Source organism: Geotrypetes seraphini, chromosome 4 (genome assembly GCF_902459505.1).
Source record: "Geotrypetes seraphini chromosome 4, aGeoSer1.1, whole genome shotgun sequence".
In the NCBI taxonomy this organism is placed as follows: Eukaryota; Metazoa; Chordata; class Amphibia; order Gymnophiona; family Dermophiidae; genus Geotrypetes; species Geotrypetes seraphini.
Genome location: NC_047087.1, coordinates 177,298,071 through 177,323,862, shown reverse-complemented (window position 1 = coordinate 177,323,862; position 25,792 = coordinate 177,298,071). Strand labels below are relative to the sequence as shown.

Here is a 25,792-nt window from a genome sequence, read left to right as displayed (position 1 = left end):
TGCACCAGAGGGAGCAAGAGAGCAGATGGGTCTCAAGTGCATACACATGGAACTGAAAGTAAATATGTCTCCCTCCGTATTCGTGGGGGATGCTTGCGGACCATAGGCGCAATTATGGAAAAACCACAAATAACTATTTATGTGTTATTTGTGGTTTTTTGTAACAGCCAGCGTTTTAACTGTTGAAACCGCGAATAACTAGAGATTCTGTAGCTGAAGGTATCTGGTACGTGAGCAGCTCTCTCTCTCGCTGGCTGGGCTTCGTGCAGGTTCTTCTTCCGCTCCGTGTCGCAATGAGAGGGGGCGGGGCACGGGCCTGCGTGAAAGATGTGTCAGTTTTCAAAGCGCTCGGCCCTTGCGTTTCCTGCACTGTCTTCTTCAGCTCTGTGCTGTGAGAGGCGAGAGAGGCTGGCGGAGGAGATGATGTGCTTATTGCAGTCAAGTGAGCCCTCCAAAAGGCACTGTTTTTTCTTTAATTGCTCTCTGATTAAGAAAAGGAACTAATCATGATGTAAGTTTTTTTGGGGGGGAGGAGTCAACATCGGAAAAATCCGAGAGAGGCAAACCACATCTGTCTGTCCTGAAGAGATTTTTTAGGGCGGCAACGTGGTCTTCTCTTCACAAGTTTGCCAAGTTCTACAGAGTGGATGTAACTGCAAGAAAGGACTCGGTTTTCAGGTCCTAAGGGACAGCGCTGCAAGCCCACCCTAGCTGTTTTGGGGGGGACTGCTTTTGTATTTCCCAGTTGCCTAGAATGTCTCACCTATTGCATTGGAAAAAGAGATTATGTACTTACCCTGGTAAGCTCTTTTCCAGTAGATAGGTGAGACATTCTAGATTCCCTGCCCTGTTCTTCCTGCGCCTGCTTACAGTTTTCAGTCTGTTTATGCTTCTTCAAGCTGATTTTTGAATGTCTGTCAATCCTTGAGGGCTGGGACGAATTTGTATATATGTTCCATTTGTTGGGGAGTAGTTTCTGAGCTCCTTTGAAGCCTGTGTTGACGGTTAATGGTACTACTTGGTTACTTTTGAGCAGAACAATTTGTTTCGCCTGTTCCTTCATGTATATTAGGTGCTCCTCTAGAGAGAGCTAAACAGCACAGTGAAGTACATACACCAGAGGCAGAATGAAAAATCTGGAGTGGATGCCTTCTGCAGCATGCAGGTATGGGGAATAACCCAGCGGTCTAGAATGTCTCACCTATCTACTGGAAAAGAGCTTACTAGGGTAAATATATTATCTCTTTATGTGCTTCGGGGCTGAATATGGGAACTGTTTTGTAAAGGCGCATAGGCATAAGGATAACATAGATGCCTTCTTCAACTTTTGACATAGGCATCATGTAAGATTATACTCTAGAGGTATTTTCAAAGGCAGTTTATCTGGGTACATAGTTTGAAAGATGTCTATCGTGTATTCAAATAAAGGTAATGTGTGTGTTGAGATGGAAAGATTAAGTGGAATCAGAGGTGATACTAAATTGTGAAAGGCAATAATATGCCCTAAATGCATTATTTTTGAAGGAAAAAGTATCCACAGGAAGAGCAGGTGCAAACCTCTGCAGATTCATTTTCTTTAGCAAGTTTCAAAGTCCACTGGGAAGAGTTTATCTGCAAATTTTGCCACTATCGTCATAGTTCTGAAAACTGTTTCTTATAAGATCTTGGTAGGTGTTAGAATCACATTTGCAGTGCCAAATGTCATTTTCTTTCATCACAGATCAGACATCCCTGAAGAGCGACTCTGGCTGGGTGCCTCTCTTGCTTTCCCTACTCCATGAATATAGAAAAGGTGATTCCTGCTGGCGGTCTTACTTCTCACTTTGGCCAGACCTTGGTGCTACAGATCATCCCATGTTCTGGTAAACCTGCAGGACAAACAGAGAGTACTTGCCTTGAAATAGAACAACCAAAACGACCCTCACAAAACAGGCAAGGGAGATGTCTTAAACAACCTATGTGTAAACTTTATTATTGCAATGTCCCAACAAAGATCTGTGTTTTGGTATCGCTGGATGCCTTCATCAGGAGACTCTCAGATGTGATCACAAGGATTGGGCTCAGAGGCGATCACAGAATTTTATTGATGTGCGGGTCATAAAAGCGTTTGTAAGTGAATGAACAACCGCAAAGCAGTTTCAATGTTCAATCGCCTACAAGTGCTCTTACGTCCCGTGCATCTATAAAACTCTGTGATCACCTCTGAGAATCCCCTGATGAAGGCATCTATCGATGCCAAAACACAGATCCTTGTTGGGACATTTTAATAATAAAGTTTACACATAGGTTGTTTAAGACATCTCCCTTACCTGGTAAACCTGCAGTCACTAATGTTTTTTGGTGATTCAGTGACTCTGCCTGCTCTCCTGTGCTATTTGATGGTGACTTATATTTGTTGTCCTGTGTTGGAGGGTTGTGTTCTGTGTGTATCTGTGCTTTCTATTCAGTTCCACATGACAGTGATGGTTATCTCTTTATTTTTCTAATAATGCAGGCCAAAAGATGAGCGAGTGCGCCTACTCCAGGGCACTGGTGTGCCTGAAGTAATAGAGAAAGACCTTGCCAACATACATCTGGAATACTCTGCTATTGTACTTCCATTCATGCGGTTGCACCCTAACATCTTTGACCCAAAGATACACACTCTGGAACTGTATAAAAAGCTGGTGGCATTTGTCATGGCATACAGGTGAGGGGGGGGGGGGTCAGACATAACAAATTAGGCCTGCAAAGTAACCTGGACTTATGTGGGGCTGATTCTTTGATGGGATGAAGGGGATGGTGTTAGAATTTTTCTCAAGTTCTCACAATTGGGTGGTATCATAAAAACTTCTAAAAGCATTGAAAAGTGCCACCACACATGAATCCAACTTTCCACCTCGTAAAGCAGGACATAGAAACATAGAAAATGACGGCAGAAAAGGGCCATAGCCCATCAAGTCTGCCCACTCCAACAACCCTCCCCTAAACTACACTCTATCACTCGTCCCCAAGCTGTCCTCCTCTATGCTACCCTCGTAGGGATCCGATGTGGGCATCCCATTTATTCTTAAAATCTTGTATGCTGCTGGCTACGATCACCTGCTCCGGGAGCTCATTCCAATGGTCCACCACTCTTTCAGTGAAGAAGTACTTCCTGGTATCCCCATGAAATTTCCCCCCCCCCCTGATTTTCAACGGATATCCCCTTGTGGACGAGGGTCCTTTTAGAAGGAAAACGTCGTCTTCCACCTCTATGCGGCCAGTGATGTACTTAAATGTCTCTATCATATCTCCCCTCTCCCTACGTTCCTCGAGAGAGTATAGCCACAACTTGTGCAGCCTGTCTTCATACGAGAGATCCTTGAGCCCCAGGATCATCCTGGTGGCCATTCTCTGAACCGACTTAACTCTCAGCACATCCTTGCGGTAGTGCGGCCTCCAGAATTGCACACAGTACTCCAGATGAGGTCTCACCATGCTTCTGTACAACAGCATTATGACCTCTGGCTTCCGGCTAACAAAGCCTCTACGGATACATCCCAGCATTTGTCTAGCCTTAGATGAAGCCTTCTCCACTTGATTGGCTGATTTCATGTCTCCACTAATGATCACCCCCAAATCCCGCTCTGCTGTAGTCCTGGACAAGGTTTCACCATTCAGTGTGTATATCTTACACGGATTATTGTTACCAAGGTGCATGACCTTGCATTTTTTCGCATTGAAGCCCAGCTGCCAGGTTGTGGACCAATGTTCCAGTAAAAGCAGGTCCTGCGTCATGCTGTCGGACAAATCATTTTTACTTGTGGTGTCACTCACAGTGTTACATAATTTGGCATCGTCGGCAAACAATGCTATTTTACCTTGAAGCCCCTGAGTCATGTCTCCTATAAATATGTTGAAAAGGATTGGGCCCAGGACCTTCTCAGTCTTCATTTTCCTTGAAGCTGGTAAATCATACCTGTTCTTTCACATTTTAATAATGTTTTTGCTTCAAATGTTTGCTTCTTTTCTTCTCTTTAGGTCCCTAGTTAGAGATTTTAGCCACCTTTTACATTGTCCTTTTTCTTTTTTGCATTTGCTCACTTTTGGGTGCTTGATGATTCAGCTAGGCGGCCTGTATTTTCAAAATCAAGTCATTTGATATTGCAGCAGCTGCCCTTTTGGGTGGCTTGTCTTAGAAAAAAGTTTCCAGTGGCTTTACAAAATGTGGGTGGTTTGGCAAGATCATATTTTAATGAATACTCACAACTAGTGCTTTCAGGGACTTGGGCCTAATCATAAACCCTCTAGGTGCCATATGTATTCACAATGAGATATTTGTGGTCATGAAAAACAATGTGAAAAAATTTTTGGGGTTTTAAAATCTTTGTTTCCAGATACCTGTGAGGAATATACCCCCTCCCTTTTACAAAACCGTAGTACAGTTTTTAGCACCAGCCATGGTGGAAAGAACCGTTCTATGGTTTTGTAGTGTTTCAACAAATTGCCTTTTGGAAGGTTTTATGTGATTTTAGAAGAGCATGGGATTGGACTTCAATAAATATCTCAAGTTGTATATAAGATGCAGCTGGTTAGGAAATTATGACCCTTTTTGAATGCAGATCTATTTAGAGCAAGTGGTTCAGACAATGTCATACATTCTTTGGATTATTCTAATGCATTGTTTGTGAGATTACCTGTAAAACTGTTAAGGAAGCTTCAGGTCGCTTAGAAAACAGTGGCATGCTTTCTTACTTGAATCAAAATACGATCAAGTTAGCACTGTTGCTTTATTAGCTGGAGTGGTTAACTATGAAAAGTGGGGGGAATTTTAATGTTTCAATTTAGACTTTTAAGATTTTAAAATGTAGGTTATGTCATTATTATGCTTTCGTATACAGTTACCAAAAAACTGGTAGGCAAACGGTCTGCTAGGTCCCAAAGGAAGGAAATTGTGGAGGCAGACACAATGAGAGAGAGAGAGAGATGAAATCTTAAAATTCTTTATTAATAGTAGGTCAAAATAATACCCGACATGCTGTTTCACCCTACAAGGGCTGTTTCAGGGGCTTAAACTTTATTCTAAAATACCAAATAATATAATATCAATAATAGGTCACAAATACGAAGGCCGTTCAAAAAGTATCAGACCTTTATTCATAACAATCTTATACTAATCTCCTTCAAAGTAATTCCCTTAGGCTGCCACACACTTCTTCCAACAGTTCTGCCACTGTAGGAAGCAGCGCTGGAACGCCTCTTTTGAGATTGCTCGCAACTGGCCCGTCGCATTTTGCATGTCTTTTCTTGACTGAAATCTGGTCCCTTTCGGGGCATTTTCAGCTTGGGGAAAAGGCAGAAATCACACGGAGCCATGTCAAGAATAGGGAGCCTGAGGAATAAGAGGTGTGTTGTATTTGGCCAGGAAACTCCATATCAAATGTGAAGAATGGGCAGGCGCATTATCATGATGGAGCTGCCAATTGCCTGCTGACCATAGGTCTGGTTGTTTGCATCTCACAGTGTTGCGAAGGTGACACAGAACCTCTTGGTATGTTTGTGCCGTGTGGTGCGTACTCGTGATGAACCATGCCACTGGAGTCAAAGAAGATGGTCAGTATGACTTTGACATTGCTGTGGACCTGCCTTGCTTTTTTTTGGCCTCTGGGATGTTGAATGTTTCCATTGTGATGACATCAACTTGGTTTCTGGGTCATACCCATAAACCCAGGACTCATCTCCAATGATGACTTACTGAGGAAGTTGGGATCACTGTTCACAGTCTCCAGCATGTCCTGTGTGATATCCAAAAGGAGTTGCTTCTGCTTGATCGTTAGCAGCTTTGGCACAAACTTTGCTGAAATTCTCCTGAAGCCCAAAATCCTCAGTCAAAATGGAATGAATGGATCCAACGCTGATGTTCTCCTTGTCTGCAACTTCTCTGATCGTGATTTGATGATCCTGCATCACCAGTATCCTCACTTGGTCAATGACGATCTCATTTCTGGATGTTGAGGGCCTACCAGAACGTGCTTCACTCTACACTGATGTGCGACCATCTCTGAAGCGGTTGTACAACTCCTTTATCTGTGTGGTGCCCATTGTTTCGTCCCCGAAGGCCTGTTGAATCTTGCAGATCGTTTCCACTTGGGAATCGCCAAGCTTTACACAAAATTTAATGCAGTAGCGTTGTTCAACTTTTTCTGTCATTTTGTCAAAAACAAAAATCTGACAGTGCTCACTTACACTTCCTCGCTTAATTATCGGCGGTCTGCTGTCGACTGACAGCATCTGTAGGCGGGAAAAAATTCAAGCATGTGCATTAGGGTTGCCTATATATGTGCACCAAACCATGCCTCACTAGCTTTATTTGTTTACGCAAGAAAAATTAAGGGTTGGTACTTTTTGAACGGCCCTCATATTCGTAAATCATAATCACAGACTGTTCAAATCAAATTACCACTAAGATTAAAACAACAAAACAATCAAATAATAATGAATTTGCATAATGGAATAAATCATAAGAACATAAGAATTGCCATCTCCGGATCAGACCCTGGGTCCATCAAGTCCGGTGATCCGCACATGTGGAGGCCCTGCCAGGTGTACCCTGGCATAGTTTTAGTCCCCATATCACTGTATGCTTCTCAAGGGAGATGTGCATCTAATTTACCCTTACCCGTATCACTGTATGCTACTCTTAAGGAGATGTGCATCTAGTTTACCCTTAAATCCTGGAACGGTGGATTTTGCAATTACTTCCTCTGGGAGAGCATTCCAGGTGTCCACCACTCGCTGCGTGAAACAGAACTTCCTGATATTCATCCTGGACCTGTCTCCCCTCAGCTTCAGTCTATGTCCTCTTGTCCGTGTCACATTGGACATTGTAAATAACTGCTTTCCCTGCAGAGAGTCACCCTGCACTACCGTTAAAATTATTTAGAGACACCAGAACATTGAAGTCAGTGGAATAAAACCAGGACTGAATCAACTTGTCCTGAAAATTTGGAGTCAACAGGATATCCTACACATGAGAGAACTGCAGACAGGTTGAAAGAGAGTTGAGTACTCCTTTCAGTATCTTGGCCCTATCAGAACAGGTAGTATCTTATTGGACGTCTAACATTTTCAAAAATGGACCCTTCTGGAAGTCCAATTTTGGACATTTTGTGGGAAATGTCCAAAGTTGAACTTAAGATGTCCTATCGAAAATGCCCCTCCACATTATTAATTTAGTAACCTATTTGTTCTCTTACATTCTCCTCTTTTCTCCAGCTTTCAGGAGTCAACAGAGGAGGATGATGAGCAGCCTAGCTTACCAGTTATGGTACCTGTGGCAGATTTGCTGAATCATGTGAGCAAACACAATGCCCAGCTGGAGTTCACATCTGTGAGTAACATCTGTAAAGGAGGAATGTTTTGAATTTTGAGGCCAGAGAAGCTTAAATTTAGTACCTGACATGAGCAAAGGAATTACCGCTAGGGTTAGTGTTCAGGTGCATAAACTATTGTCGGGTTGAGAAGAGAGGAAGTAGAGAAATGAGCATGAAGGAGAAGGAAAATGTTGGAAGGGGTTAGCCAAATAGTCTCAAAAAAAAGAAAAATAAGCTAAAAAAAAAAAAAAATCCCCCCACCAGAACAGCCTAGAACACAATTGGACATCTCCAAGTTGGTGTGCTGATGCAATGCACTGATCACCAATTCTGTAATAGCATCTGTGCTCTAAGATACTGTTATATGATTGGTTTACGGTCAGGAGAGGTTCAAGGCAATCTGCTGACTAAGGTGAGGGATGAGTTGGTGTTCATGACTCCCTGGCATTCCACGCTCCCTTTCCTCCTCAGAGCTACAAGGTGGTTGGGAGTAGTGCTGCCTGATACAGGAAAATAATTTCGATTCGATTCAGCCTATTGAATCAATTTTTTGATTAGATTTGATTCAATTTTCCTGCCCAATTGGGTGTTTTTTTTTCAAACATCCTGGTGGGATTATTTTATAGTCTCTTCACCCCCTTTGTCCTCTCCTACCCACACTGGCGCTGTGGAGTAAACAAAATAAACAAAAAAGACTTTTCCTCTCTCTGTTAAAACCTAGCTCACATTCGAGGTCTAACACCACCTCTAGCAGGATACACATTTCAAATCTGACATATTGTAATCACAAAATAGAAAATAAAATTATTTTTTCTACCTTTTGTTGTCTGGTCATTATTCAAATCTTGTTGGTCCCAGGCTCTGGTTATCTTCTAATAACTTGCTTGCCAGGGTCTCCTTCATTCTTCTTTCTCCGAGCTAACCATCTATCTTCCATCTCAGTCATAGAAACATAGAAATAGATGGCAGATAAGGGCCACGGCCCATCTAGTCTGCCCACCCTAATGTCCCTCCCCTTCCTTTGCCCTGTGAATAGATCCCATGTGCCAATCCCATTTGACCTTAAAATCAGGCATGCTGCTGGCCTCAATCACCTGTAGTGGAAGACTATTCCAGCGATCAACCACTCTTTCAGTGAAAAAGAATTTCCTGGTGTCACCTCGTAGTTTCCCACCCCTGATTTTCCATGGATGCCCTCTTGTTGTCGTGGGACCCTTGAAAAAGAAGATATCTTCCTCCGCCTCGATGCGGCCCGTAAGATACTTGAACGTCTCGATCATGTCTCCCCTCTCTCTGCGCTCCTTGAGCGAGTATAGCTGTAATTTGTCAAGCCGTTCTTCGTATGGAAGATCCTTGAGTCCCGAGACCATCCGGGTGGCCATTATCTGCACCGACTCCAGTCTCAGCACATCCTTGCGATAATGCGGCCTCCAGAATTGCACACAGTATTCCAGGTGGGGCCTCACCATGGATCTATACAATGGCATAATGATTTCCGCCTTACAACTGACGAAACCCCTTCGTATGCAGCCCATGATTTGTCTTGCCTTGGACGAAGCCTGCTCCACTTGATTGGCAGACTTCATGTCCTCACTGACGATTACCCCCAAGTCTCGTTCTGCTACCGTTTTTGCTAGGATCTCGCCATTAAGGGTATAAGACTTGCATGGATTTTGGCTGCCCAGGTGCATAACTTTGCATTTTTTGGCATTGAAGTTGAGTTGCCATGTCCTAGACCATCGCTCCAGTAGGAGTAGGTCGTGCATCATGTTGTCGGGCATTGAATCTTTGTCTGTTGTGCATTTGCCCACTACATTACTTAGTTTGGCGTCATCGGCGAATAATGTTATTTTACCTCGAAGCCCTTCTGCCAAGTCCCTTATAAAGATGTTGAATAGGATTGGGCCCTGTGGCACTCCACTGATCACCTCCGTCATTTCGGAGGGGGTGCCGTTCACCTCCTACCTCCTCCAAGCCTACCTCCAAGCCAGTTCCCAACCCATTGCGTCCTCCCCGTCCATTTCCCTTTCCTCCCATGGAGGTCTGGCATCTTTCCTTTTTTTCATCTCCATCCCCAGATCCACCTTTTCTCAACTACCCTTTCATCCAGCATCTCTCCCTTTTTCCCCACCACCCCAGGGTCCACCATCTCTCCCTTTCTCTTCCCAACTACCCTCCTATCCAGTATCTCTATCCCCCCTTCCACACCATCCCTTGTGTCCAACTTCTCCATCTCCATCCCCAGATCCACCTTTTTTCAACTACCCTTTCATCCAGCATCTCTCCCTTTTTCCCCACCATCCCAGGGTCCACCATCTCTCCCTTTCTCTTCCCAACTACCCTCCTATCCAGAATCTTTATCCCCCCTTCCATACCATCCTTTGTGTCCAACTTTTCTCCCTTTCTGTTCCTTCCCTCTTTAAATCCCATTGTCCACCATCTCTCTCCCATTCCTCTGTTTTTAGACCCAATATTTCTTCCCCCCCTAAGTCTGGCATATGCACGTCTCATTGATCCCCCTCTTCCCTCCCGGCCTCCCTCCGCCGAAAGCCTGTCCCCCTGAAGGTCTGCACCCCTCTCCTGTACCACCACCCCTCCTGAAGGCCTGTCCCCCCTGAAGGACTGCACCCCCCGAAGGCCTGTCTCCCCCCGTCCTGGAATGCCTGCGTGTTCCCCCTGATCTCCTGCGTCGTTCGCACCCACAATAGCTAATCTTTATATGTCCTGGTTTGAAGAGTCTTTTATCTATACATTGCCTGAGTTTCAACATGTTTCCAAATGGCGCTTTATAGACGATATTTTTGTCATCTGGTCGGGTACTCTACAACAACTTTTTGAATTTGCTGAAATAATAAATCAATGTCATCAATTTATTAAATTCACTATGTCACATAGTAACGAAAGCATTAGTTTTTTAGATGTTTCTATTCAGAAGAAAAATGATGGTTTTGAGACTTCTATTCATCATAAAAAAACCGATAGAAACACGTTATTAAAATTTGACAGTATGCACCCGGCTCATTTAAAAACTAGTATTCTGTTTGCACAATTTCTTAGATACAGACGGATTTGTAATATTAAATAAAGATTTCTACAGGAAGCAAAAATATTGGAACAAAGATTGCTATCAAGAGATTATCCAGCTACTATAGTTAGGAAAGCTAAAAAACGGGCTTTATATAACCCCAGAGAAACATTGTTGGATTACAAAAAATCTCAAGTGGAAGAAACAATTATTCCTTGTGTTATTAAACAAACTCGGATGTCACCACAAATTATTAGGAGATATAAGAGACATCTTCCTCTACTTAAAACCTTGCCTTGTTTTGAGAATAAACGATTTATTTTTTCTCAATCAAGAAATAAAAATTTGAGTGATCTGCTTTGTCATACCGCTAAAGAAAAATTTATAGATGAAGACTTAAGTACCGTATTTTCGCGGATATAACGCGCGCGTTATACGTGATTTTACGTACCGCGCATACCCCTCGCGCGTTATATGCCTGAGCGCGGTATACAAAAGTTTTTAAACATAGTTCCCACCCCGCTCGACGCCCGATTCACCCCCCCAGCAGGACCGCTCGCACCCCCACCCCGAACGACCGCTCGCACGCGCTCCCACCCGCACCCGCATCCACGATCGGAGCAAGAGGGAGCCCAAGCCCTCTTGCCCGGCCGACTCCCCGACGTCCGATACATCCCCCCCCCGGCAGGACCACTCGCACCCTCACCCCGAAGGACCGCCGACTCCCCAACAATATCGGGCCAGGAGGGAGCCCAAACCCTCCTGGCCACGGCGATCCCCTAACCCCACCCCGCACTACATTACGGGCAGGAGGGATCCCAGGCCCTCCTGCCCTCGACGCAAACCCCCCTCCCTCCAACGACCGCCCCCCCCCCAAGAACCTCCGCCCGTCCCCCAGCCGACCCGCGCCCCCCCTGGCCGACCCCCACGACACCCCCACCCGCCTTCCCCGTACCTTTGTGTAGTTGGGCCAGAAGGGAGCCCAAACCCTCCTGGCCACGGCGACCCCCTAACCCCACCCCGCACTACATTACGGGCAGGAGGGATCCCAGGCCCTCCTGCCCTCGACGCAAACCCCCCTCCCCCCCAGCCGACCCGCGACCCCCCTGGCCGACCCCCACGACCCCCCCACCCCCCTTCCCCGTACCTTTGGAAGTTGGCCGGACAGACGGGAGCCAAACCCGCCTGTCCGGCAGGCAGCCAACGAAGGAATGAGGCCGGATTGGCCCATCCGTCCTAAAGCTCCGCCTACTGGTGGGGCCTAAGACGCGTGGGCCAATCAGAATAGGCCCTGGAGCCTTAGGTCCCACCTGGGGGCGCGGCCTGAGACACATGGTCGGGTTGGGCCCATGTGCCTCAGGCCGCGCCCCCAGGTGGGACCTAAGGCTCCAGGGCCTATTCTGATTGGCCCACGCGCCTTAGGCCCCACCAGTAGGCGGAGCTTTAGGACGGATGGGCCAATCCGGCCTCATTCCTTCGTTGGCGGCCTGCCGGACAGGCGGGTTTGGATCCCGTCTGCCCGGCCAACTTCCAAAGGTACGGGGAAGGGGGGTGGGGGGGGGTCATGGGGGTCGGCCAGGGGGGTCGCGGGTCGGCTGGGGGGGGGGGGGGTTTGCGTCGAGGGCAGGAGGGCCTGGGATCCCTCCTGCCCGTAATGTAGTGCGGGGTGGGGTTAGGGGGTCGCCGTGGCCAGGAGGGTTTGGGCTCCCTTCTGGCCCAACTACACAAAGGTACGGGGAAGGCGGGTGGGGGTGTCGTGGGGGTCGGCCAGGGGGGTCGCGGGTCGGCTGGGGGACGGGCGGAGGTTCTTGGGGGGGGGCGGTCGTTGGGGGGAGGGGGTTTGCGTCGAGGGCAGGAGGGCCTGGGATCCCTCCTGCCCGTAATGTAGTGCGGGGTGGGGTTAGGGGATCGCCGTGGCCAGGAGGGTTTGGGCTCCCTCCTGGCCCGATATTGTTGGGGAGTCGGCGGTCCTTCGGGGTGAGGGTGCGAGTGGTCCTGCCGGGGGGGGGGATGTATCGGACGTCGGGGGGGGAGCATCAGGCTTTCAGGATGGGGACAGACCTTCAAGGGGGGACAGGACTTCAAGGGAGGACAGTGCACGGAAGTCAGGGGGGGTGAACGGAGAGTCGGGACAGCGCACGGAAAGTCAGGGCGGGCGAAAGGAGAGTCGGGCAGCATGCGCGTTATATGCCTGAGCGCGGTATAGAAAAGTTTTTGTACATATCATCGCGATTTCTGCGCGCTATACCCCTGTGCGCGTTTTACAATGGTGCGCGTTATATCCGCGAAAATACGGTACTACACTAGGACATAGACCATGTGGCCATTGTTCAAATTGTAATATTATGGCTGTTGTCTCTGATTTTGTTAATCCTTCTGACGGGAAGAATTACATGTTACATCATACATCTTCATGTCAATCTACAAATATAATCTATGCAATTCAATGTCCATGTGACCTATAGTATATAGGTCAAACATCACGGACTTTAACCGTCAGAATAACTGAACATAAAAGTTGTCTTAATACTCGAAAACTAACAGCGCCTATAGTAGCTCATTGTATCCAGTGTAATCATAGATTTGAAAACCTGAGCTGTTGGGTGATTGAAAAATTGCCCCTGACTCAAAGAAGAGGAGATATTAGAAGAACATTGTGGCAGAAGGAACAACGATGGATCAACAGGTTACAGACTGTGGAACCATTGGGTTTGAATACAACTTATGAATGGCAACCATTTCTTTGAACCAGCAGTCTTTCTTCTCAGTATTAATGACAGCTATTGTGGTGTTTGTCTATGTGCCGTTGTTTGGCCTATCACGCATCACGTTTTGTGATGACGTCATGACGCCCGGTTCGTTTTTTATTCGAACCGGGCGCGTCTCACAGTCCTAACTCCATTTTGAGAGGAGCCAGCTTTATTTCCAACGGATTGTAAGAAAGAAGGAGACACCTGAAGATGGCATATATCCCCTGAAGTAGCCGGTTTAGGCGAAACAGAAAGTCTTTTCTGTCGGGATTAGGAGCTGAAAGCCTCTCTTGAAATTTCATCTTTTCAGATGAGTGTATTTCTTCCTTAATTGCGATTTTTTGCATTCTGTGCCTCCGAAAATACTTACACAATTGAAACTGAGCTGTAGCCTTCATTACTAATGTAGTTAAGTTTGGGGTTCTGGTCACGAATTTATGACAGACTCATAGTTGCGATTACATTTATATAAAAAAAGTTTTTGAAAAATGTGACTATGAATGAATGAAAATCCTATTTATATATTTGTATACGGAGTTTTTTTATAAACCCGTGATGATGTGTTGAGGGCTGGGCACTTGTGTAGTCCCAACCTCTCACAATTGAGGTTTATTTTTCTCCGTGTTATTATTATTGTTTTGATTTTCTATATATTCTATGTGACGTCAATGCTTCTTTTGTATGCAGCTTGAATGAGTCCCTGCTAATAACTATATTCAACAATACGTACCGAATACACATTTATTTTATATCCAACCATATCTTTATATGCCTCTCTCAAGGAGATATGCATCTAGTTTGCTTTTGAAGCCTAGGACTGTCTATTCCGCAATAATCTCCTTCCCTCTTCTGTGGTCCCGCCCCTCCTCTGACATCAGAGGCAGGATTGCGGCAGAGGAAACAGCTCTGGAGGCCGATGGCAACCTGCAAAGATCGCTAAAGTATCGGCGATCCTCTCTGCAGGCTGCTCCGCTGCTGGAATTAGGTAAATAGATGCGCTGGAGGCCAGGGGGGAAGCTGGACACCAGCACTTCCCAACTGACCTTCGCCTTCTAAAGCAGGAGCGGCAGCGGCCAGCCAGAAAGAGGCAGCGTTGCTGCTCCTGCTTGATGGGGGAGGGTCAGTCACCAAATCGGGAGGACAATTTTTTGGTTTTTAAATCGATTCAAATTGATTCACTCGAAGTGAATGGGTGACTTGATTCAAATCGGGCAGCACTAGTTGGGAGTGAGAAAACTACAGGCTGATCAAAGCCAAACAATTAAGGGCCCTTTTTACAAAGCTGCTGTAGCAATGCTGTCACGGTAAATGCACCAAATCCAATTCAATTCCTATGGGCTTCAATGCATTTACCACTGCATCATCACTTTTGTGCCTTTGTAAAAGGGACCCTAAGTTTATTACAAAATCATGAATATACATAAATATATATATTTATATATTATATGTATATAAAACCAAAGTCAAACAACCTGATGGAGTCAATCCTCTGACAAAAGAAAAAAGTCCAGTTCATTCCACCAGGGTTTAACTCTCTGGTGCTGGCAGCCGCCAAGACTTAGCTGCACACCTTCAAGGCTTGGGGGTGAGGAGCACAAATTCAGAGAAATCCATTGTTTGTAAATTATATGAGTATAATTAAAACCCTGTCTAACAAATTATGTAAAAGCGATGCTTCCTTCTCTGCATTGTCATCTACTAAGAGCTTTATGCTTTCTGAATGATCAATGCTTTTATATTCCTCCCATTCATACAGTTCATTATGAGCGTAGAGAGAGTCTTTTTTCGCATTTCACCATCCCTCTGAAATTCACTTCCTAGCACAGTTTCACTTTGAATCAACATATTTGAAATTCAGAACCCTACTAAAGACATATCTTTTAGAAAAAGCATTTTCTATTCAGTTGGATTCCTCTGGGGATGTAAGGGCCTACTAGTGGTGTAGTCTGCATAGTATTTTTTTTGTTTTGTTTCGCCTTTACTTTCCTTTTAGATTCAATTTTGTAATTCCTTTCTAAATTTATGTTTTCATTGTAATTTGTGAACCGTCCTGTTATTGCCTAAGGAAGGGCAGTATATTAAATAAAACTAAATCTTAAATCATTCACCGACTAAGTGATTGAGACATGAGCCAGTGCCACCTACACCGGAGAAGGCCCAAATGACTTTGCTTCTGTTATAAAAACATGACACTGTAACAGAAGATCTAAAATCTCTAAAAGATCTTATGGAATAAAATCTTATAATTACCATCGAAATTAAATCCGAAATTGTAGCGATATTTGCTCAACTCACTCAGTTAAATGCATGGATGGAATTTCTTAAGAGTATATGTCAGCACATTATATGCAGGCAGCAGAGATTCAGCAGCATCTAAACAAATTAGACCTGATGCAAAAGAAACTGAAAGACATGCTAAACAGAATGAAGAGGAACAACATTAGCTTATTGGGCCTCCCTGAGACATCAGAAAGTACAAATATGATCCTGCACAAAAATAAAGATTTTTATCCCAGGACAAGCAGGCAGCATATTCTCACATGTGGGTGACATCATCCATGGAGCCCCGGTATGGACACTTTAAAAGTGCATTGCCACTTTAAGATTTTTATTATGTTATTATTTTTTATTTTCAAGTTTTACATAAAGTGTACAAAATATTAAAATACAATTGATGAATACACAATATCACTTTTATATCTAATACATCATATTCTAAATATATTTTTATCCCCTCTCCCTCCCTCCACCCTTCTATTACTTTTCAATCATACATTACATATTGTATATTATATTATATCATATTATGTAAAAATTATTTTCACTACCCCCCTCTATGTGTGTCACAAAGAAGATATTGAAAAGAAGAAGAAAAATCCAACTATTTATTAATTGCAATATTTTGTCAATGGCCCCCATATTTTTATAAATTTAGTATATGTCCCTCTTTGTATTGCTATTGCTCTTTCCATTTTGAATATATGACATATTGTATTCCACCAAAATGTATAATTTAGGTTATTATAATTTTTCCAATTGTTGGTTATATGCTGAATGGCAACCCCTGTCATGATTAATAAAAGCTTGTTATTTTCTGGTGAAATTTGACTTTTTTTTCTCATCATCATTCCAAATAACACTGTATCATATGATATTGCTATATGATTTTCCATCAGTTTATTAATTTGTGGCCAAATTGCATTCCAAAAACTTTTAATGTAGGGACAATGATACAGTAAGTGATCTAACGTCCCTGGTTCCAGATTACAGTGCCAGCATTTATTGGACTTAGAACTATCTAATTTTTGCAAACGTGTAGGGGTCCAAAAAGCTCTATGTAGTAAAAAGAACCAAGTTTGTCTCATAGATGCTGACACTGTACATCTTATTCTCCAAGACCAAATTAGTGGCCATTGAGATGCATTAATTTGATGCTTAATCTCAATGCTCCAAATATCTCTTAGACCATTTTTTGGTTTTTTATTCAAATATCCAGATATTAATTTATACCACAATGCGGCTTGATGTCCTAGGAAGTCTGCTTGAAAACATAAGAACTTTAAACTATATTGATTATTCAATGTTTTCCATTCAGGGAACCCAACCTGAATGGCCTGCTTCAATTGCAACCATTTAAAACTTTGTGTTTTACTTATACCAAATCTATGTTGCAATTGTGAAAATTCCAGCAGTTTACCTTCTGAAATAACATCATCTAGAGATCTAATGCCTGCAATAATCCAGTTCTTCCAAAGGATTTGAGCTCCGCCAATTTTGATCTTGGAGTTTATCCATAGAGACTGATTAGTTGACTTATTTATTGGGATAGGTGTTAATTTACTAATAAACCTCAATGTTTTCCAAGTATCCATTAATATTTTATTTTCTCTGTATCTTCTAGGTATGTTAATACTTGGAAGATGAACTAAATTTAGGGGAAACATAAGGCGCCATTCCAAATACAACCAATCTGGTGCATTATCTATAAGTTCTGGGAGGATCCAATACATACCCTGACGTAGAATATAGGCTTGATGGTACCTATAAAAATTTGGAAAATTTACCCCTCCCTCCTTAATTGATTTTTGCAAAGTTACTAAAGCTATTCTAGGTGTTTTACCAAGCCAAAGAAATTTTGTTAAAATGCTATTAAGCTTTTTATAAAAGGACCCTTGAAAATAAATAGGTATCATACTCATTTGATAACAAACTACAGGCAACATCATCATTTTAATAGTTTGAACTCTCCCCCACCAAGAAATATGTAAAGGGTTCCATTGCTCGCACAATTCCGTAACTTTTTTTAATATATATTTTTCATTCTCTTTTACGGTATCTTCAATTGTATTTTTAACTTGAATGCCAAGATATTTAAATCCTTCTTCTTTCCATATGAACGGAAAAGCGTCAAATAATCCTTTTACACAATGAACATTTAAAGGTATTATTTCAGATTTATTCCAATTAATTTTATAACCTGAAAATTTGCCAAACTTAATTCCAATAAAGAAGATAAGGTAGACTCTGGATTTCTCAAATAAAGTAAAATATCATCAGCATAAGCCGAAATTTTATATTCCATATCTGAATATGGAATACCCTGTATCCCCCTTGCTTGCTGTATTGCTAACAATAAGGGTTCTAATACAACATCAAATAACAAAGGAGATAAAGGACAACCCTGTCTAACTCCCCTCTGCAATTGAAAACCATCAGATATCATATTATTAATATTTAATCTTGCAATCGGGAAGCTATACAAAGTTTTTACCATTTGTATAAATCCAGAACCTATACCAAACCATTCTAAAGCCTGATACATAAATTTCCATTCTACCCTATCAAACGCTTTTTCTGCATCCAAGGAAACTGTAAAAGCCGGTTCATCCATTTTTTTTGATAAATTTAACATATGAAACAATAATCTAGAGTTATTAGAGGAATGTCTTTTAGCAACAAAACCCGTCTGATGCGTGTCTATAATATGTGGGAGAGCTTTGGTTAATCTCAAAGCCAAAATTTTCGCCAAAAGTTTATTATCCACATTTATTAAAGATATAGGCCTGTAGTTTGAAACCAAAGTAGGATCTTTATTTGGCTTAGGCAAAACAATTATTATTGATTCAGCCATAGTACCTTTAATATCACCTTTTATAAGTTGTGTCTGATATAAATTTAGTAAATATGGGGATAGGACATTTTGAAATGTTTTATAAAATTCTACTGTATAACCATCACCACCTGGAGCGGATCCAACTCTAAGAGATCTCAATGCTGTTTCTAATTCTTTTAATGATATAGGTTCATCTAAACTCCGTTTTATATGATCAGGAATCTTAGGTCCATTAATAGAATCTAAAAAATTTTTACCATCTTTTTGTCTCTCCAAATAAGGCTCGGAAGAATACAGGTCCTTATAAAATTTTAGAAATTGTTTTAAAATTATATTTGTTTGATTTGTTATTATACCATTATCATCTTTTATCCCATTTATATTAGTTCTTCTTTTTTTTGCTTTAAGATAATTTGCCAATAATCTTCCCGCCTTATTAGAATTTCCATAATACATTGCTTGCTTGGAAAACAAATCTCTTCTTATCATTTTTGAATTTAATTCATTATATTTACCTTTTGCTTTCAAAAGAGCTTGCAAAACCTCATGTTCCCATTGACTTACCAATTTAGCTTCTAATATTTTAATTTCTTTTTCTAATTCTATATATTGCATTTTAATCTGTTTCCTAACAAAAGCTGAATATGATATAATATTACCCCTCATAGTTGCTTTAAAAGCATCCCATACATTCTCAATAGATGTATCCTCCACTAAATTTATTTGAAAGAAATCATTAATTTGTGTTTTAAAATTTTCCAAAAATTTGTCATCCACAAGCAATGCATTATCAAATCTCCAAAGAGGTCTACCATTCTCCAATTGATCCAATTGTAATTCAATCCATACTCCCGCATGATCCGAAATAATAATAGGATCTATGGAAGCTTTAATCACCTGTTGCACCTTATTTGTTGAAACAAAAATATAATCTATTCTTGAAAATGATTTATGAACCTGTGAACAAAATGAAAATTCCTGATCATTAAAATGAAGAATACGCCATATATCCTTCAAATCACATGATTGAGCCAAATTATCTAAACCTAAAGATTTTATGCTTTTACCTGGTTTTTTATCCAATAATGGATCCATTACAGCATTAAAATCTCCAGCCACCACTAAATTAGAAGCAGCCAGTGGTAACAACATACTCTGTAACTTTTTAAAAAATTCTGATTGATTCGAATTAGGGGCATATATATTAAACAACGTCAGGGCATTATTTCCCATACTTATATCAATGTGTATCCATCTTCCATGTGGATCTGAATTTATTACCTTAAAATTGGCCATACATTTTTTATTTATAAGAATTGCTACCCCTGCTTTTTTACCTGCTGCTGGAGCAAAAAAACATTCTTTTACCCACCCATCCTTTAGTTTTTTTGATTCCTTTATATTCAGATGAGTCTCCTGCAAACAATAAACATCCGCGTTTTGCTTTTTTAAAAATGCTAATACCTTTTTCCTTTTGATTACATGATTCACGCCATTGACATTAATAGAATATATCTTAAAAGACATTATATATTTTAAAACTTATCATCATAATCTTTTTCCTTTCTTCCTTCATATTTAAAATCCAAAAAATTTTCTCTATGACACACATTTTTACCCCTGAAGTATCCAATCCCTTATTAATCTTTTCCTTAATCATTCTAGTAAATCCCATCTTTTTCCCTCCCTTTCCCACCCAATATAATGACTGCTTAAGGACACACATTGGTACAGCAACCCGAACATCCCCCTCCCCTCTAGGCAACCAATATTTAATTAATATCCCCTTCTATCTATCTATATTAACCTTTGATATTATTAATCATATTTTACTCCTAACATTTCATTAATGTATCTTTATTCACTCATCAATTTTTAATTTATATTTCCCCAGTATTTTAGTTTATATCATAAAATTTTATCATAAACATATATTTAATATAGTAATGATATTTTTCCTATATCTTATACCTTCTATTTCATCAATTCTTATCAACCTTTAATATCTAAAAACAAATATCCATATCTTCATATATTATTTTAAAAGTTTTTAGTATCCTTTTTCTTTTTTGCATTCTTCTTTTATCCAATTTTTATTGTTATCTGGTGCATTCTTTTTTTCTTCTGCTTTTGTTTTTTATTCAAGTTTTTATTTCTTTCTGATCATTCTTTACTCCAGCCATCCATATTTTACTCTTTTAAATTTAGTCTCTTGAGTTTTCATTCTGTCTTTCTTGTCTATTACTTCTTTATATTTTTTATTGTCTTTTCTTTAGTTAATTTTCTTTCCTGTTCTTTATTTCATATTTTTCTTTCTTCAGTATTCCAAAGTCTCATAGTTTTATATTTTTTTCACAATGTCATCAAAACCAGTCTTGGTATTTTATGATCAATTCAACATCCATTATGTTAAAATGACATGGGTTCTGATTTTGAAAGAAAGGTTTTTAGCTTTTCTGGATCTTCAAAATACAAAGATTTATCTCCAGAAGATACCCTCATTTTTGCTGGGTAATACAATCCGTATTTATATCCCTTTTCTTTTAATTGAGGTCTCAAGTCTAAGAATCTCTTTCTTTTATTAGCAAAATCCGGCAAAAACCATATTTTGGATCCTTTGTAATTTAAATTTTTGTCTTTCTTGGCAGCATTTAAGATTTCTATTGTTTGCTGGTATCTAAGCATTTTGAATATTAATGGTCTTGGTCTGCCTTGATTTTCTATATTTTTTACTGGGATCCTGTGCGCCCTTTCTATTTCTAATGGTTGTTTTAAATCCAGTTGCAGTATTTTTGGAATTAAATTTTCTAGAAATTGTATGGCATTTTTCCCTTCCAAATTTTCCTGTATTCCAAAAAGTTTAATATTCTTTCTTCTTCCTCGGTTTTCATAATCTTCCAGTTGATTTTTCAATTTAGTCAGTTCCAAACTGTCATTTTTGCATCTGTTTCCTTCACATTCTAAGACCTCCATTTTAGTTTCTAAGTCAGTTGTTCTTTTATTATTTATTTCCATCTGTCTGTGGATATTTAGTATTTCTTCCTTCATTTCAGCCATATTACTCACAGTCTCTTTAAGCATTTGTTTAATCTGTCTCAGTTCCTCCATAACTTCTGCTTTACTCAGTACATCAGGTTCTTCAGCAGGAAGTGGGATCTTACTTGGTGTAATTTGATCCTGCTTCTGCCTTTTTGCTGACATACCAGCTTCATTTTTATTTTGTCTGATGCTTGCCATGTTCCTGAACCTATTTTTATATTTTTACAGATTTTACCTTCTCCACAATCTTTAGGCTCAGGAAGATTTCTGTCCGCCACAGTATACAATAGCCCTCCTTCGATGCTATGCCGTTGAGGAAATAACAGACTTTTTTTTTTTTTTTGGATCCCTTCCCTCAGGGTTCCTATCTAGTTTCGGCGGTGGAGGGTAGCATCAATTGCCACAATTTTCACCGATTTCACTTTTCCACAGTTATTCTTGATGTCACACAGCACACACAAAAAAACCGGCTCCTTACCCCCAGGACTTCGCTTCAAAACCGGCGGGGGAGGGCTACATCAAACTGCCATAGTTTCAGACTGACAGGCACTAGCCCTCCACCGAAATCGGTCCAAAGGGGGAAGCTTTTCTCCTTTCCTTTCTGTCGTTGGCTAGTTCAATGCCAGTTCACCGTGATCTTTAAGCTCTTTTTTTTTTTAACTTCTATCATTCACCTCGTCAGAAGCTCAGCCCTCAATACCGCATCGCTCCAACACAGAGAAAAAACGGCGCTCTTATTTTTTGGCTCTTATTCTCTCAGGCTTTGCTTCAGTTTCGGCGGAGGAGGGTAATATCGATCTGCCACAAGTTCAGCATCGACGGTAATTATTTCTTGATGAAATCGGCAAGAAGGGGATAATTTTTTTATTAATCGTTGTCTAGATGAAGAGGAGCGTCGCGATCACACGTCCATTTGTGTTCGCGTTAAGCCACGCCTCTCCCACTTTAAGATTTTTAGAAAGTTTGCTATAGCCCGCACCGCACATGCGTGCGTGAGTGCCTTCCCGCCTGATGTAGGCACGCGGCTCCAAGAAATTGAGTTTATGAACGTTGTTCAATTTTTTTGCCTTGCCTTCCCGCTCACGCATATATTTTATGAGTATTCTTTATACTCATATTTCATATGTGTTTTATTTGTGTATATAAAAACCCCCCAAAACCTTTAATAGTTGAGGTTATTTTTTCCTCACTATTCTTCCCTCGTGGGCTTTGCCCATCGAGGCCTCCCCCTTTTCCTCAGTCATTGAATTTAATTTGGCTGAGGTGGTTTTTCCATCAATGTCTTGGCTGTTAACTGGTTTTAAAAAGTGTTGCAGATGCCAATGGCAAATTTCTATCATGGACCCACATAGTTGGTGTTTACAGTGCCTTGGCCCGAAACACCATGTTGAATCCTGTGCGCGGTGTTCTATCCTGCAAAAACGTTCAATCAGGCGTCAAAAACTTCAACAAGAAAAGTTGTTTGGCACAAATATGGATATCGAGATGACATCCAACCTTCAACATCAAAAACATTGACATCGGCGTCAGGGGACATTGCTCCTTCGGGTAAGCCAGCTAAAAAGCCACCAGCTTCCCAACAGGTCTTGCAGGTCACTATTGCATCGAGTCGCTTGATGCCGACCAAGCGACAACCTCCTTTTCGTCTGGCCTCTCCTGCATCAAGGTGTGCATCCTCTTCACGGTCACCCTCGCCGAGGCCAGACAAGGCACCAATGGTACCGGCAGAACGCCAAGCGATACCAGTGCCCTCCTATCATGAAAAGCTTGAAGCACTTTTCCAGATTAGTGACATGTTCAAGCTTCTTGCTCTAATACTGGCTCCATCGGTACCGGCCCAGCCTGAGCATAAGGCCATCAGGTCCTGCGGTACCGATACTGGATCTCCGATATCACGCTGATGTTCCATGCATAAAAGCAGCATATCTTATCAACGCTCTTCCTCACGGTGTTGATCCAGCTCTTCAAGACATCAGCGTTCTTCATCATCTTCTTGACAATCCATGTCTGATCAGCATCGTTCATCTTCAGCTGCTTCAAAGCGTAAACACCGCATTCCTTCCCGCTCTTCTAAGCATAAAAATAAATCACATCATACATAGTCTTCATCATCAGATCGACACTAGTCTCGACGTCATCATCGATCCCGACGTACTCCTTCACCAAAGGACTTTTATGATTCGGACTTCCTTTTCAATTAGTAACTTAGGGAGAGAAACATTCCTTTTTCTGTCTACGTGCAGAAAACTGCATATGTTACCCTGAAGGCTCTGAGGTTGGTGTATGCACATTTGATTGGCCATCCTGGTCAGGCCCTGTCCCACTTGAGCTAGACAGAGCAGGGGTATAACTGTAAAAGGTACAAGACTAGTGGGAATCTTCCCTCATTAGTGATCAGATGCCACAATCTGCCACCTTTCTTGAACATCCTGACCTAGTTTGGATTCTCATGGACATATGGGAGGTGTCTGAAGGCCCCTTAAAATGTGCTAAGGCCATATCTTGGCTCTATTCTATGACGGACGCATTTAACCAGCATTTCACTTCCATGAAGGTAGATTCCTCGGTGACACAGGCTATCAAATGCACTTCTCTCCTCGAAGGGGGGGGGGGAGGGAATGGTCCTGAAGAGGATGTTCAGGACCATAGAGTGGATTTCATTCTCAAGTGCCTGTTTGAATCAGCGCAGCCACTGTCCAGGGCAGTGGAGCATGTAACAGTTCCTGCTGCGGGCTCCAGTGTGAAATCAGAACATCCTGCAGCGGGCACAAATGGGCTCTGGCTCAAGTGACAACATCGTTTGTTGCCACCATGGTCCCCAGAACCTGGAAATACTTCCAGGCCATCAGAACCGGGGTGACCAGGAAGTCCTTGACAACCTGTCGGAGTTTCTCCTGATGCATCACGGGCAGGAACACCTGGTTCCAGCCGTGTGAAAGTGAACCCCCAGGTATTCCAGATCTTGCGTCGGCTCAAGGTGACACTTCCTGAAGTTGATCACCCAGCCCAGGTGCTGAAGCAACTCAATGACCCAGTGAACTGCCTGATGCCCCTTGGACTCTGACGGGGCTCTGATCAATCGTTCAGATGATCAGGAAAGGCAGCAAGTTGCAAACTCTGATCACTCATGAGGGAACATTCTCACTGGTCCAGGAATAGAGTGTGGATTTACAAGAAAGAAGATTAGCAAAGGTAAGAACCTAATCTTTCATTAGAGACTGCCATGAATATTGTCCATCTGAAACCAGAAGCTGGGTGAGCTGATCATTTTGCTGCTGGCATATTAAAGGTATCCTGTTTCCTGGGTGAATGTGTGAATTTGTAGTCTATGCACATTTGTCATCTGAAAATATAAAAGAACCCACAGGTGCCATCTAGATTAGTGGTAGACTTAAAAATATCATCGAGAAGTGCTTTTTCACAGAGAGGATAGTGAATACCAGGAATACCTTCCAAGAGAAGGTGGCAGGAATGAAAACTGTGACAGAATTCAAAAATATGTAGGATAAACATAAGGATCCCTATGTAGATGAATCCAGAGACCAATGGGATAGCACACATCTACCAGCAGGCGGAGATAGAGAAACTGATTAACAGGTGGTCCTATTGGCTGGCACTCCTCCTGTATCTTCAGTATGCTCTATCTCCCAGCAGGTGATGGTCGCTATTCAACTAGCTCCTGAATTCTGGCTGTGACTGGAAAATTATTTTCTCCTGTTGAGGTTTCTCTTCAGTGAGACAGGGATGTCCGGCTGAACAGTGCCTCCCCAGGTCCCTGCCTCACTTTCCCTCCATTGCTAGAGGGTCTGACTGGGTCTCAAATTTTTCTTCTTTCCCTTCTCTGTTTAAAAAAAAAAAAGGGAGACCACAGTAGCTACATTCTGCCCTCTTAGTGCTGCACAACCAGCTCTTACTGGCTTCAACCGGCCCTAACAACAAGCTTGTGAGTATATATGTATTTTTTACTGTTGTTTGAACTTCAGGTTCTGTTTGGGAGTCTTAGTACTGTTTAAAGAATGGATATTTTATTGAGGATAAGTTTTATGACTAGAAATCCGTTGAGGAAGCCAGGACTTTCCCGCCCTTTGCATGCAAGCACTTGGTTTCCTTGTTGGTTACAGCGCGGCAGCAGCGGTGTGATTTCATGCTCGCACTTATTCTCGTTGGGTTTCAGTGCAGCAGTAGTAGTCCTGTTTATTCCGAGGCTCTCTTTCGTCAGTATTTGTCGCGGCCATGTGCAGCTGATTGTGCAGGTGCCGGTTTATAGCAGCGCGCATGAGATGGGACATGTTTTTTACGGCGCTGTGGGAAGCACCGCACCGTTCTTCTAGTTATTCCCCGAGTCTGATTTTCTTTCTATGCAGGCCGCGGCAGGGTAAATTTTGCGTGGCTTGAATCCGACTATGTTTCTAGGAGCGTTGATGCAGCGGCCACGTGTCGGCGAAAATCAGGCGCACGCTTGGGTCTCCGGCGATGGCGGGAGAGCTGCAGTATTCCAGTAGTTTATTTCTAGCTGACTTTGGTCAGGGTA

At 42.1% G+C, this 25,792-nt stretch overlaps 1 protein-coding gene across 1 annotated transcript in view; it reads left to right on the top strand.

Moving 5' to 3' along the window:
- SETD6 (SET domain containing 6, protein lysine methyltransferase) overlaps nt 1-25,792 on the top strand; it is a 65,896-nt gene that overhangs the window by 9,559 nt on the left and 30,545 nt on the right. Inside the window, exons 4-6 of the mRNA XM_033941970.1 lie at nt 1,721-1,862; nt 2,495-2,689; nt 7,237-7,351. Of these exons, the coding sequence (XP_033797861.1) occupies nt 1,721-1,862; nt 2,495-2,689; nt 7,237-7,351 (452 nt within the window). The remainder of the gene's footprint in view (nt 1-1,720; nt 1,863-2,494; nt 2,690-7,236; nt 7,352-25,792) is intronic.